Source organism: Oncorhynchus clarkii, chromosome 14 (assembly GCF_045791955.1).
Source record: "Oncorhynchus clarkii lewisi isolate Uvic-CL-2024 chromosome 14, UVic_Ocla_1.0, whole genome shotgun sequence".
Lineage (NCBI taxonomy): Eukaryota > Metazoa > Chordata > Actinopteri > Salmoniformes > Salmonidae > Oncorhynchus > Oncorhynchus clarkii.
In genome coordinates this window covers 17,775,310-17,791,424 of record NC_092160.1, presented here as the reverse complement: position 1 = coordinate 17,791,424, position 16,115 = coordinate 17,775,310, and the positions used below count along the sequence as shown (strand labels likewise).

The 16,115-nt window shown below is 43.5% G+C and overlaps 1 protein-coding gene across 16 annotated transcripts in view; it reads right to left on the bottom strand.

Moving 5' to 3' along the window:
• The window catches only part of LOC139366366 (rap guanine nucleotide exchange factor 2-like), a 149,774-nt gene that overhangs the window by 74,415 nt on the left and 59,244 nt on the right, over nucleotides 1-16,115 (bottom strand). For 15 of the 16 annotated variants that reach the window (XM_071103760.1, XM_071103764.1, XM_071103762.1 and 12 more), the window contains exon 4: nucleotides 13,023-13,106. In XM_071103760.1, the coding sequence (XP_070959861.1) occupies nucleotides 13,023-13,106 (84 nt within the window). Of the gene's footprint in view, nucleotides 1-8,177; nucleotides 8,402-13,022; nucleotides 13,107-16,115 lie in introns of those variants that run through there. The other variant, XM_071103774.1, reaches the window with a different exon arrangement.

Sequence of the window (16,115 nt, the reverse complement as noted above, 5' to 3'; positions counted from 1 at the left end):
TGTGAACATCCATCAAATTAGTGGATTCGTCCATTTCAGCCACACCTGTTGCTGACAGGTGTATACAATTGAGCCTAGTGGTTAGAGCGTTGGAAAAGAAACTGGAAGGTTGTAAGTTCAAACCCCCGAGCTGACAAGGTACAAATCTGTCGTTCTGCCCCTGAACAGGCAGTTAACCCACTGTTTCTAGGCCATCATTGAAAATAAGAATTTGTTCTTAACTGACTTGCCTAGTTAAGGTACAAAATAAAAAATAAAAAAATAAAAAAATAAACAAACATTGGCAGTAGAATGGCCCGTACTGAAGAGCACAGTGACTTTCAACGTGGCCCCATCATAGGATGCCACTTTTCCAACAAGTTTGTCAAATATCTGCCAAGCTAGAGCTGCGGTCAACTGTAAGTGCTGTTATTGTGAAAAATAAACATCTAGGAGCAACAACGGAACAGCTGTGAAGTGGTAGGCCACACAAGCTCACAGAATGGGACCCCAATCGTCTGTCCTTGGTTGCAACACTCTGGAAGCAACATCAGCACAAGAACTGTTCTTCGGGAGCCGCACACAAGCCTAAGATCACCATGTGCAATGCCAAGCATCGGCTGGAGTGGTGTAAAGCGTTCCACCATTTAACTCTGGAGCAACATAAATGCGTTCTCTGGAATGTTGAATCACGTTTCACCATCTGGCAGTCCGAACGAAAAAATGTGGGTTTGGCAGATGCCAGGAGAACGCAGCCTGCCCTAATGCATAGAGCCAACTGTAAAGTTTGGTGGAGGAGGAATAATGATCTGGAGCTGTTATTCATGGATTGGGCTAAGTCCCTTAGTTCCAGTGAAGGGACATTTTAACTCTACAACAAACAAAGACATTCTAGACGATTCTGTGCATCCAACTTTGAGGCAACAGTTTGGGGAAGGCCTTAAACTGCTATCCCAGGGAAACATGTTTCCATTGCCAAAGCAAGTGAAATAGATAATAAACAAAAGTGAAAAAGGACAAAATTAACAGTAAACATTACTCAAATGTTCAAAAAGAATAAAGTCATTTCAAATGTCATATTATATATAGATAGATAGACTGCTCAAAAAAATAAAGGGAACACTAAAATAACACATCCTAGATCTGAATGAATGAAATATTCTTATTAAATACTTTTTTCTTTACATAGTTGAATGTGCTGACAACAAAATCACACAAAAATGATCAATGGAAATCAAATTTATCAACCCATGGAGGTCTGGATTTGGAGTCACACTCAAACGCCTGGGCATGCTCCTGATGAGGTGGCGGATGGTCTCCTGAGGGATCTCCTCCCAGACCTGGACTAAAGCATCCGCCAACTCCTGGACAGTCTGTGGTGCAACGTGGTGTTGGTGGATGGAGCGAGACGTGATGTCCCAAATGTGCTCAATTGGATTCAGGTCTGGGGAACGGACGGGCCAGTCCATAGCATCAATGCCTTCCTCTTGCAGGAACTGCTGACACACTCCAGCCACATGAGGTCTAGCAATGTCTTGCATTAGGAGGAACCCAGGGCCAACAGCACCAGCATATGGTCTCACAAGGGGTCTGAGGATCTCATCTCGGTACCTAATGGCAGTCAGGCTACCTCTGGCGAGCACATGGAGGGCTGTGCGGGCCCCCCAAAGAAATGCCACCCCACACCATGACTGACCCACCGCCAAACCGGTCATGCTGGAGGATGTTGCAGGCAGCAGAACGTTCTCCACGGCGTCTCCAGACTCTTTCACATCTGTCACGTGCTCAGTGTGAACCTGCTTTCATCTGTGAAGAGCACAGGGCGCCAGTGGCGAATTTGCCAATCTTGGTGTTCTCTGGCAAATGCCAAACGTCCTGCACGGTGTTGGGCTGTAAGCACAACCCCCACCTGTGGAAGTCGGGCCCTCATCACCCTCATGGAGTCTGTTTCTGACCGCTTGAGCAGACACATGCACATTTGTGGCCTGCTGGAGGTCATTTTGCAGGGCTCTGGCAGTGCTCCTCCTTGCACAAAGGCGGAGGTAGCGGTCCTGCTGCTGGGTTGTTGCCCTCCTACGGCCTCCTCCACGTCTCCTGATGTACTGGCCTGTCTCCTGGTAGCGCCTCCATGCTCTGGACACTACGCTGACAGACACAGGAAACCTTCTTGCCACAGCTCGCATTGATGTGCCATCCTGGATGAGCTGCACTACCTGAGCCACTTGTGTGGGTTGTAGACTCATGCTACCACTGGAGTGAAAGCACCGCCAGCATTCAAAAGTGACCAAAACATCAGCCAGGAAGCATAGGAACTGTGAAGTGGTCTGTGGTCCCCACCTGCAGAACCACTCCTTTATTGGGGGTGTCTTGCTAATTGCCTATAAATTTCCACCTGTTGTCTATTCCATTTGCACAACAGCATGTGAAATTTATTGTCAGTGTTGCTTCCTAAATGGACAGTTTGATTTCACAGAAGTGTGATTGACTTGGAGTTACATTGTGTTGTTTAAGTGTTCCCTTTATTTTTGTTTGAGCAGTGTATATATAGTGTTGTAGCAACGTGCAAATAAACAAATATGGGTTGTATTTACAATGGTGTGGTTCTTCCCTGGTTGCCCTTTTCTTGTGGCAACAGGTCACAATTCTTACTGCTGTGATGGCACACTGTGGTATTTCACCCAGTAGATATGGGAGTTAATGTATCTGCGTAATCTGAGGGAAATATGCGTCTCTAATATGGTCATACATTTGGCAGGGGGTTAGGAAGTGCAGCTCACTTTCCACCTCATTGTGGGCATTGTGCACATTGTCTTCTCTTGAGAGTCAGGTCTACCTATGTTGGTCTCTCAATGACAAGGCTATACTCACTCAGTCTGTATATAGTCCGTTTTCTTTCATTTTTGGGTCAGACAGTGGCAGGCATGTGTACTCTGTTTAGGGCCAAATAGCTTTCTAGTTTGCTCAGTTTTTTTTGTAAATTTTTCCCAATGTGTCAAGTAATTATCTTTTTATTTTCTTGTTATTTGGTTGGGTCTAATTGTGTTGCTGTCCTGGGGCTCTGTTTGTGAACAGAGCCCCAGGACCAGCTTGCTTAGGGGACTCTTCTCTCTGTAGGTGATGGCTTTGTTATGGAAGGTTTGGGAATCGCTTCCTTTTAGGTGGTTGTAGAATTTAACGGCTCTTTTCAACAATAATTATTTGGTGTTTTACTAGGGACACTGAGGATATCTTTGCAGAGTCTCAATTTGGTGTTTGTCCCATTTAGTGAATTATTGGTTGGTGAGCGGACCCCAGACCTCATTACCATAACGGGCAATGGGTTCTATAACCGATTTAAGTAATTTTAACCAGATACTAATTGGTATGTCGAATTTCATGTTCCTTTTGATGGTGTCTCTCAGATCTTTCACAGCATTGTAAACGTTACCTGTGGCGTTGATGTTTAGGCCAAGGTAGGTATAGTTATGTGCTCTAGGGCAACGGTGTCTAGGTGGAATTTGTATTTGTGGTCCTAGCAACTGGACCTTTTTTTGAACACCATTTTTGTCTTACTGAGATTTACAATTAGGGCCCAGGTCTGACAGAATCTGTGCAGAAGATCTAGGTGCTGCTGTAGGCTGCCCTCAGTTGGGGACAGAAGCACCAGATCATCAGCAAACAGTAGACATTTGACTTCAGATTCCCGTAGGGTGAAGCTGGGTGCTGCAGACTGTTGTAGTGCCAATTCGATGATATACATGTTGAAGAGGGTGGGGCTCAAGCTGCATCCCTGTCTCACCCCATGAGCCTGTGGAAAGAAATGTGTTTTTTGCCAATTTTAACCACACACCGTGTACATGGATTTATAGTCATGTCGTTTTTGTTTATATAAATGCTGCAGTTGCCACTCAAGTTTTTTCTTCCAATTGTGAACTGTATGAAATAACTAGCTAGTTAGCGGTGTGTGCTAAAAGTGTTTCAAAATCTGTCTGAGACCTCAAAGTAGTTGTGTTCTTTGCTATGTACGGCCATGGCTTTTGTGGAGCGATAGGTAACGATGCTTCAAGGGTGACTGTTGATGATGTGTTCAGAGGGTCCCTGATTCAAGCCCAAGTTGGGGCGAGGAGAGGGATGGAAGCAACAGTGTTACATTGATGCTCTGGACCCGCATCACTCGGTTGGGCTCTGTATTGTGGTTGCTGCAGAAAATAAGTGCAAAAGGGGTGAGTGTAACCAGTGTAAAATGGCTAGCTAGTTAGTGGTGCACGCTTGTAGAGTTTCAACTCTATGATGTCAATCGGTCTGAGAACTTTAAGTTGTTGTTACTCCTGTGGCTTTTGTGAAGCAATAGGTAATGATGCTTCATGGGAGGCAGTTGTTGATGTGCTCAGGGGGTCCCTGGTTTAAGCCCAGGTTGGGGCAAGGGGCAGGACTGAATAAATACTGTTACACATGTTTGACCCTATCAATGTTTCTTACACAATCCTGTTTGTTCCCATTAGTCCTAAATTATAGCATTTCAAGGTTACATTTGATGACTGACGAGAATGGTTTTAAAAACATTTCATCTAAGCGTGTTCTTCAAGAAGGATTGATGTGCAGGGCTACTACAATATGTTGAGTGTGTTAAGCTGTGTGGGGTTAATGCCAATCATGACTGTTTGACTTGACTGGTGATGAGACTGCCTCAGCTGCGGCTTATGCCCTCTTAGCTGGGAGACCACCAAATAGCGTGCTCAACCATGCCCTTCTATTTACATTCCTTTCCATAAGTACTCCAACACACCATTTCATAGTGTCCTTTCTGCAAATGCCACAATATATGAGCTAATAAGGTTATGTACGTAAAGAGAGTGTAGGGGGAAGGGGGGTTGACTTCCACATGTGGGCCTTTTTTAGGCGTCAATCCCACTACAACTTCACCCCACCTGTCCAGACGAGTCATAACAATGGTATATGTTTAGGGTTTGGGAATGTAAATCAGAAGATGGAAACAGTAAAGGTTACAAGTTCGACTTGCATTTTTAACAAAGATTAATCCCCTGGTTATGCAAGACTTTTGCTGCTTGGTGGTGGTGAAGCCGCAAGAAGGTGGGCAGAGAGAGTGCCTCAGGGGTAATCAAATAGAGGTCGACCGATTAATCGGAAAGGCCGATTAATTAGGGCCGATTTCAAGTTTTCATAACGGGAAGTTTGAATTTTTGGACGTCGATTTTTATTTTATTTTTACATATATTTAAGCTATATTTAACTAGGCAAGTCAGTTAACCTCACTGGGATATGTGGGATGCTAGCGTCCCACCTGGCCAAAAGCCAGGGACAATGCAGAGTGCTAAATTCAAATAAATTACTATAAAAATCTAACTTTCCTTAAAACACACATGCAAGATAGCAAATTAAAGCTACACTTGTTGTGAATCCAGCCCACATGTCAGATTTCAAAAATGATTTTTGGCGAAAGCAATCGAAGCTATTATCTGAGAATAGCACCTCCGTAAACAAAGAGAGAAAGCATATTTCAACCCTACAGGAGCGACACAAAACACAGAAATAAAAATATAATTCATGCCTTACCTTTGACGAGCTTCTTTTGTTGGCACTCCAATATGTCCTTTTGTTCGATTAATTCCGTCGATATATATCCAAAATGTGCATTTATTCGGCACGTTTGATCCAGAAAAACACCGGTTCCAACTTGTGCAACGTGACTACAAAATATCTCAAAAGTTACCTGTAAACTTTGCCAAAACATTTCAAACTACTTTAGGTATTTTTTTAACAGTACACTTCAAGTGACCCTCGTTCAAGATGGCCATACTTCATTACACAAAGGAAAAACCGCAACCAATTTCTAAAAACTGTTGACATCCAGTGGAAGCGATAGGAACTGCAAGAAGGTCCCTTAGAAATCTGGATTCCCAATGAAAACCCATTGAAAAGAGAGTGACCTCAAAAAAAAATCTGAATGGTTTGTCCTCAGGGATTCGCCTGCTAAATAAGTTCTGTTATACTCACAGACATGATTCAAACAGTTTTAGAAACTTCAGTGTTTTCTATCCAAATCTACTAATAATATGCATATCTTATCTTCTGGGGAGGAGTAGCAGGCAGTTGAATTTGGGCATGCATTTCATCCGGACGTGGAAACACTGCCCCGTCACCAAGAAGTTAAGAACACATTCTTATTTTCAATGACGGCCTAGCAACGGTGGGTTAACTGCCTCGCTTAGGGGCAGAACAACAGATTTTTAACTGGTCAGCTCGGGGGATTCAATCTTGCAACCTTACAGTTAACTAGTCCAACGCTCTAACCACCTGATTACATTGCACTCCACGAGGAGACTGCCTGTTACGCGAATGCAGTAAGCCAAGGTAAGTTGCTAGCTAGCATTAAACTTATCTTGTAAAAAACAATCAATCATAATCACTAGTTAACTACACATGGTTGATGATATTACTAGTTTATCTAGCTTGTCCTGCATTGTATATAATCGATGCAGTGCGCATCGTTGCTCCAATGTGTACCTAACCATAAACATCGATGCCTTCCTTAAAATCAATACACAGAAGTATATATTTTTAGACCTGCATATTTAGCTTAAAGAAATCTAGGTTAGCAGGCAATATTAACCAGGTGAAATTGTGTCACTTCTCTTGCATTCATTGCACGAGTCAGTGTATATGTAACAGTTTGGGCTGCCTAATTTGCCTGAGACTTGGAGTGGTTGTTCCCCTTGCTCTGCATGGGTAATGCTGCTTCGAGGGTGGCTGTTGTCGTTGTGTTGCTGGTTCGAGCCCAGGGAGGAGCGAGGAGAGGGACGGAAGCTATACTGTTACACTGGCAATACTAAAGTGCCTATAAGAACATCCAATAGTCAAAGGTTAATGAAATACAAATGGTATAGAGAGAAATAGTCCTATAATTCCTACAATCTTAAACCTCTTACCTGGGAATATTGAAGACTCATGTTAAAAGGAACCACCAGCTTTTGTATGTTCTCATGTTCTGCGTAAGGAACTTAAACGTTCGCTTTTTCACATGCAATATATTGCACTTGTATTTTCTTCTCCAACACTTTGTTTTTGCATTATTTAAACCAAATTGAACATCTTTCATTATTTATTTATTTTTACCTTTATTTAACTAGGCAAGTCAGTTAAGAACAAATTCTTATTTTCAATGACGGCCTAGGAACAGTAGGTTAACTGCCTGTTCAGGGGCAGAGCGACAGATTTGTACCTTGTCAGCTCAGGGATTTGAACTTGCAACGTTTCGGTTACTAGTAGAACACTAACCACTAGGATACCCTTGAGGCTAAATTGATTTTGATGTATTATATTAAGTTAAAATAAGTGTTCATTCAGTATTGTTGTAATTGTCATTATTACAAATAAAAATAAATTGGCCGATTAATCGGTATCTGCTTTTTTTGGTCTTCCAATAATCTGTATCGGCGTTGAAAAATCTAAATCTGTCGATCACTATAATCAAAGTCAATGAAAACATGACCGGGAAACTAATAGTTGAAGGTCTCCAACCAACTCCAACCGACCAAAGGCTAAACAGACAGTCAAGATGGTTAGAGGGCATCGAAAGAGTGCAGAGTGTCTGATACCTTCTCGCCCATCCAACACAAACACAAAACCTGCCGTTCGGGCACATGGTAGCTTTCCTGAACTGTAAATAGAAGCCGACATCCAGGCAAAGAATTCACAAGTGACTTGTGACTAATGACTCATACATTTTACTTCCCGAAATATAACTTGATGCTTCAATGACGCTGAAATAGGGTGGAGTGCATCCATTTTGGGTACACATCGATTGGAGTGCATCTCAAAATATCAAATCATGCCTAGTGTCTACTCCTTTCATAACTTTCCCCACAAATTCAAAAGCACAAAAGTTAAATGTAGTGTTAGTTCAGTTGCCAAACGGATGTATAACCTCAACCCAACAAATCTCTCTGCTGAGCTGATCTGGAGGCACAGTGTGCTCGCTAACAATAACAAAATAATTTTGAAAAACATGCCTTGCATCCCTGACATCTTTCATATACTCTAATCGTTGAACCCACCAGCTCCCTTGCTGGAGAAAAGTCATAATTTCAGCTACAACCGGTTACCATTGTGCTACTGTGTGCTGGTCCTCCTAGGGAAAACATGTCTCACAGACTCACGCCTCGTGCCTGGAAGTTAAGAAAAACGCAATGAACTCATACCTGCCAGAGGTCTGTCATCTGGTATGTATATCCTCTCTCTCCCTCTCAAAGTCCTTCCTCAGTCTACAACCACCTAGACGAGTACATCCAGTTGGGAAAAGTTCTGATCAATCGCAGCATTTCACTCCGCTCATAGTTGCACCATCCTGCTGGTGTTTGAGTGAGTGAGTGTGTGAGAGGGTGTGGTGTGTGTGTGCCTGTCTCTAGCTACGCTGTGCGTACTCTGGCCAACATTCCAGTGCACAGCTCACTTCCTGCAGGCCTGGGAGCATACAGGCCAGGGGTGGGGTGGTGCGAGGGTGACCCTTTCTTCCACCAGTCCTTCTCTGCAGGCCATATACATGAACTCTGGTGCAACAGGCTACAATTTTGACTAGTGGGGAGTAATACGCACGCAGCTCTCACTCCTATACCCTCCCTTTTTTTGATATCCTTATTGTTACTACAATTATGATTACATACATACATACATACATACATACATACACATATATATATATATATACACACACACACATACATATACATACATACATACATACATACATACATACATACATACATATACACATATATATATACACACACACACACACACACTGCTCAAAAAAATAAAGGGAACACTTAAACAACACAATGTAACTCCAAGTCAATCACACTTTTGTGAAATCAAACTGTCCACTTAGGAAGCAACACTGATTGACAATAAATTTCACATGCTGTTGTGCAAATGGAATAGACAACAGGTGGAAATTATAGGCAATTAGCAAGACACCCCCAATAAAGGAGTGGTTCTGCAGGTGTTGACCACAGACCACTTCTCAGTTCCTATGCTTCCTGGCTGATGTTTTGGTCACTTTTGAATGCTGGCGGTGCTTTCACTCCAGTGGTAGCATGAGTCTACAACCCACACAAGTGGCTCAGGTAGTGCAGCTCATCCAGGATGGCACATCAATGCGAGCTGTGGCAAGAAGGTTTCCTGTGTCTGTCAGCGTAGTGTCCAGAGCATGGAGGCGCTACCAGGAGACAGGCCAGTACATCAGGAGACGTGGAGGAGGCCGTAGGAGGGCAACAACCCAGCAGCAGGACCGCTACCTCCGCCTTTGTGCAAGGAGGAGCAGGAGGAGCACTGCCAGAGCCCTGCAAAATGACCTCCAGCAGGCCACAAATGTGCATGTGTCTGCTCAAACGGTCAGAAACAGACTCCATGAGGGTGGTATGAGGGCCCGACGCCCACAGGTGGGGGTTGTGCTTACAGCCCAACACCGTGCAGGACGTTTGGCATTTGCCAGAGAACACCAAGATTGGCAAATTCGCCACTGGCGCCCTGTGCTCTTCACAGATGAAAGCAGGTTCACACTGAGCACGTGACAGACGTGACAGAGTCTGGAAACGCCGTGGAGAACGTTCTGCTGCCTGCAACATCCTCCAGCATGACTGGTTTGGCGGTGGGTCAGTCATGGTGTGGGGTGGCATTTCTTTGGGAGGCCGCACAGCCCTCCATGTGCTCGCCAGAGGTAGCCTGACTGCCATTAGGTACCGAGATGAGATCCTCAGACCCCTTGTGAGACCATATGCTGGTGTGGTTGGCCCTGGGTTCCTCCTAATGCAAGACAATGCTAGGCCTCATGTGGCTGGAGTGAATCAGCAGTTCCTGCAAGAGGAAAGCATTGATGCTATGGACTGGCCCGCCCGTTCCCCAGACCTGAATCCAATTGAGCACATCTGGGACATCATGTCTCGCTCCATCCACCAACTCCACGTTGCACCACAGACTGTCCAGGAGTTGGCGGATGCTTTAGTCCAGGTCTGGGAGGAGATCCCTCAGGAGACCATCCACCACCTCATCAGGAGCATGCCCAGGCATTGTAGGGAGGTCATACAGGCACGTGGAGGCCACACACACTACTGAGCCTCATTTTGACTTGTTTTAAGGACATTACATCAAAGTTGGATCAGCCTGTAGTGTGGTTTTCCACTTTAATTTTGAGTGTGACTCCAAATCCAGACCTCCATGGGTTGATAAATTTGATTTCCATTGATCATTTTTGTGTGATTTTGTTGTCAGCACATTCAACTATGTAAAGAAAAAAGTATTTAATAACAATTTATCATTCATTCAGATCTAGGATGTGTTATTTTAGTGTTCCCTTAATTTTTTTGAAGGAATAAACTGCGTTCAACAGCGGATAAAAACTAAGTGGTCGCTCGCCCCTAACAAACAGTACACTAGACTCAACCCTCATTCTGAACAGCCCTACTTCTTCATTTCTCAAAGGAAAAATATCAACCAATTTCTAAAGACTGTTGACATCCACTGGAAGTGATAGGAACTGCAAGCAAGTGCCTAGATCCCCATCAAAACCCACTGAAAAGAGAGTGACCTCAAAACAATGTTTTCCTGGATGGTTTGTCTCTGGGTTTCGCCTGCCAGTAACTTCTGTTATACTCAGACATTATCCAAACAGTTTTCTATCCAAATCTACTAATAATCCTAGTTTCTGGGCCTGAGTAGCAGGTAGTTTACTTTGGGCACGCTTCTCATCCGGATGTGAAAATACCACCCCCTAGCCTAGAGAGGTTAATCCTAGGAAAAATTCCCTGTTTTAGGTCAGTTAGGATTACCACTTTATTTTAAGAATGTGAAATGTCAGAATAATAGTAGAGAAATCATTCTATTTCAGCTTTTATGAATTTCACCACATTCCCAGTGGGTCAGAAGTTTACATACACAATTAGTATTTGGTAGCATTGGCTTTAAAGTGTTTAACTTGGGTCAAACGTTTTAGGTAGCCTTCCACAAGCTTCCCACAATAAGTTGGGTGAATTTTGTCCCATTCCTCCTGACAGAGCTGGTGTAACTGAGTCAGGTTTGTAGGCCTCCTTGCTCACGCACAAGCTTTTTCAGTTCTGCCCACAAATGTCCTATAGGTTTGAGGTCAGGGCTTTGTGATGGCCACTCCAATAACTTGACTTCTTTGTCCGTAAGCCATTGTGCCACAACTTTGAAAGTATGCTTGGGGTCATTGTCCATTTGGAAGATCCCATTTGCGACCAAGCTTTAACTTCCTAACGGATGTCCCCATGTGCAGTCAGTAGTCTGACTTTTTATGGCGGTTTTGGAGCAGTGACTTATTCCTTGCTGAGTGGCCTTTCAGGTTACGCTGATATAGGGCTTGTTTTACAGTGGATGTAGATACTTTTGTACCTTTTTCCTCCCGCATCTTTACAAGATCCTTTGCTGTTGTTCTGGGATTGATTTGCACTTTTCGCACCACAGTATATTCATCTCTAAGGGACAGAACGCGTCTCCTTCCTGAACGCTATGAAGGCTGCGTGGTCTCATGGTGTTTATACTTGCGTACTATTGTTTGTACAGATGAACATGGTACCTTCAGGCGTTTGGAAATTGCTCCCAAGGATGAACCAGACTTTTGGAGGTCTACAATTGTTTTTCTGAGGTCTTGGCTGATTTCTTTTGATTTTCCCATGCAGAGGCAATGAGTGAAGGTAGGCCTTGAAATACATTCACAGGCACACCTCCAATTGACTCAAATTATGCCAATTAGCCTATCAGAAGCTTCTAAAGTCATAACATCATTATCTGGAATTTTCCAAGCTGTTTCAAAGCACAGTCAATTTAGTGTTTGTAAACTTCTGACCCACTGGAATTGTGATACAGTGAATTATAAGTCAAATAATCTGTCTGTAAACAATTGTTGGAAAAATGACTTGTGTCGTGCACAAAGTAGATGTCTTAAACGACTTGCTAAAACTATAGTTTGTTAACCAGAAATTTGTGGAGTGGCTGAAAAACGAGTTTTAATGACTCCAACCCAAGTGTATGTAAACTTCCGACTTCAACTGTACATTATCTTTCCCTTCATGTATTGTAAAGATTGGGCTGAAACAGCACAGGTGATATGATTATCTGTCACAGTGTACGGTGCATTATTCCAAAAACAAATGGGTGAATATTCAACCTATATAGCTCCTCCTGCACAACTAAGTGGGCTAATATTAAACCCATATAGCTCCTCCTGCACAACTAAGTGGGCTAATATTAAACCCATATAGCTCATCCGGCACAACTAAGTGGGCAAATATTAAACCCATATAGCTCCTCCGGCACAACTAAGTGGGCAAATATTAAACCCATATAGCTCCTCCTGCACAACTAAGTGCCTCCCTGTGTGCCTGCATCATACGCTGAGCAAACAGTTTCAGACCCATTCTCCCTAGTGGGTTCCTCTCAAGCATTAAAGTCTAATCTGCCAATATCCTAAAATCCCTCTCAAGGAGACACACTTTCACCTTGGAAAGGGGAAAGGTACATTTTGAGCGTGGGTAGCGGCTGTCCGATTCTTGGCATTTTTCAGGTGGAGTGGAACGCGGGCCTGTGGCAACGATGCTCCAGACATGCATATGAGTTATGAGTGTTACTGACCCTGAGATATGACAGAATAATTAGAGCTAAGCTTCTTAAGTCACAGTGCTTCGTATTGACATTTTTTTACATAAAGGAGCATTGTTTCAAGACACCCACAGTAGGGAAAGCGAATCCCGTATGCAAGACTGGATTTCATCACTGCGTTTATTGAGACTAACATTTTAGACAGGGAGACAAATAATTCAGTCGGGGGGGACGAATAATTCAGTCAGTGAGCCTAACATTTCAGTCGGTGACATTAATCATAGTTTTATTCACTTGTCTGCACCTGTAGTGTCTGTAGTCCAATGCACATATAGTCCTACTCTGATATAAGACACCCTTGGGTCAAAAACGTGATTACAAAATGGTCGACAATTTGATCAAATCCAGTCCCAACTTGCTGTTATTCGTACCTGCTTCTTGGCAGGAACATGGACTCCTTGATGAAGACAGACCCGGACAGTAGGATATACCAGCAGCTTCCGATGTCATCCGGGCTGTGAAAGAGAAAACAGAGAGAATTGAACTGGTGAATCGCAAATTCAAATTCGTACCTGCACACACACCCAAGTGAAAACACAGACAGCGTAATACACGTCACAGACGAACTCACACTAACCCTGAGCAGTACAACAGAGAGGATGACACACAAAGTTTTCCAACTTCCGAATAGAAAACTCCCTAGGTGGCAATTCCGTGTGACGATAATGTCAGATTTGCTGTTTAAAGTATCTGAAAGCAGCAGCAGAGGACTACAGTACAATGAGGGAGGATTCAACAGTCCATTGAGAGGGTTTTCTGATAGTTTTCTTGGCAAGCAATGGTTCTCTATTCAAATAGATCTAACAGAAAACAGCCCATTGATAGTACAGATCTAGGAGGAAATACCAGTACCGACACATAGCAGTATGTTTTGTGTGCGTGTTATTTCATACATTACTTGCTCAGAATGTTTCTTGCATTATTAACAGCCAAAATTAATTGGTGGCTATAAGATCGGCAATCACTCTACAGCATTTCAACCAGAAGTGTGATTTTCCTAAATTGGACCCTTTGTTTGAACACCCCGAGGCAGTTTCATTCATCCCGGGGGCTGCTCCAAAACACCGCCGCAGTAGAATAGGAATAAAGAGTGGGCTTCTAGTCAGACTCAGGAGGTATGCATAACCTCCACCGCTTCCGAGTATATTGCTCGCTAATATTTCCTTCCAAACTAACGTTCTGTTTTATGGAATCATGGCTCTCTCAGGAACTACAGTCTCTGACCATTCAGCCAGTGGGGTTCCCCGATAACTCTCATTGGAAAAGAAAACTGGAGGTGTACGTTTCATGATTGACTTCTTGTGGTGTGATTATGGTAACGTACAGGAACTTTTGGTCTCCCGATCTGGAATACCTCACCATCTAATGCCGATTACATTACCTTCAGAGATCATTTTCTTAAGTACGGCCGTATTCTCGCCCCAGCCGAAATGTCTCTCAAGGAAATAACCTGGACTTTATACATTGCAATGTCCGTACTGTGAGACGCCTAACACAGCGCTACAGGGAGACAGGACGGACAGCTGATTGTCCTCGCAGTGGCAGACCACGTGTAACGAGACATGTACAGGATCGATACATCCGAACATCACACCTGCGGGACAGGTACAGAATGGCAACTGCCGCCTGAGTTACACCAGGAACGCAGAGTCCCTCCATCAGTGCTCAGACTGTCCGCAATAGGCTGAGAGAGGCTGGACTGAGGTCTCGTAGGCCTTTTGTAAGGTAAGTCCTCACCAGACATCACCAGAAACAATGTCGCCTATGGGCACAAACCCACCGTCGCTGGACCAGACAGGACTGGCAAAAAGTGCTCTTCACGGATGTGGTTTTGTCTCACTGGGTGTGATGGTCGGATTTGCGTTTATCGTCGAAGGAATGAGCGTTACACCGAAGCCTGTACTCTGGAGCAGGATCGATTTGGAGGTGGAGGGTTCATCATGGTCTGGGGCAGTGTGTCACAGCATCATCGGACTGAGCTTGTCGTCATTGCAGGCAATTTCAACGCTGTGCATTACAAGGAAAACATCCTCCTCCCTCATGTGGTACCCTTCCTGCAGGCTCATCCTGACATGACCATCCAGCATGACAATGCCACCAGCCGTACCGCTTGTTCTGTGAGTGCTTTCCTGCAAGACAGGAATGTCAGTGTTCTGCCATGGCCAGCGAAGAGCCCGGATCTCAATCCCATTGAGCACGTCTGGGACCTATTGGATCAGAGAGTGAGGGTTAGGGCCATTTCTCCCCAGAAATGCCCGAGAAATTGCAGGTGCCTTGGTGGAAGAGTGGGGTAACATCTCATAGCAAGAACTGGCAAATCTGGTGCAGTCCATGAGGAGGAGATGCACAGCAGTACTTCATGCATCTCCCTTTGTTCAGGGACACATTATTCAATTTGTTAGTCACATGTCTGTGGAACTTGTTCAGTTTATGTCTCAGTTGTTAAATCTTATGTTCATACAAATATTTACATATTAAGTTTGCTGAAAATAAAAAGCAGTTGACAGTGATAGAACATTTAATTTTTTGTTGAGTTTACACACACGTTAAAAAGTATGAGGTCACTTAGAAATGTTCTTGTTTTTGAAAGAAAAGCACATTTGTGTCCATCAACCTTTTGTGACTAGGGGGCAGTATTTTCATTTTTGGAAAAATAACGTTCCCGTAATAAACGGGATATTTTGTCAGAACAAGATGCTAAAATATGCATATAATTGACAGCTTATGATAGAAAACACTCTAAAGTTTCCAAAACTGTAAAAATATTGTCTGTGAGTATAACACAACTGATGTTGCAGGCGAAAGCCTGAGAAAAATCCAAACAGGAAGGGACTCTTATTTAGAAGGCTCTGCGTTCCTATGCGTCCCTATTGAGCAGTGAATGAGATATCAACCAGATTCCTTTTTTCTATGGCTTCCCTAATGGGTCTAGTGTCACAATACATCGTTTCAGGCTTTTATTTTGAAAAATGAGCCTGAACGTCAACATTGCGTCAGTGGTCAGCTGAAGTCTCTCATAGTGTTTGGTGCGTAAATGACAAATGCGGCCATTGTTTCTCTCTATCCTACTAAGAAGCCACCAGTCCCGGTTGATATATTATCGAATAGATATTTGAAAAACACCTTGAGGATTGATTATAAACAACGAGATAATCAGTTTCTTGGCAATTTCTCGAATGGAATATCCTTCATTTCTCAGAACAAGAATAGACTGACGAGTTTCAGAATAAAGTACTTGGTTTTTGGACATTTTGAGCCTGTAATCGAAACCAAATGCTGATGCTCCAGATACTCAATTAGTCTAAAGAAGGCCTGTTTGATTGCTTCTTTAAACTGTTTTCAGCTGTGCTAACAAATTGCAAAAGGGGTTTCTAAAGCTCAATTAGCTTCTTAAAATGATAAACTTGGATTAGCCAACACAAGGTCCCATTGGAACACGAGTGATGGTTTATGATAAATGGGCC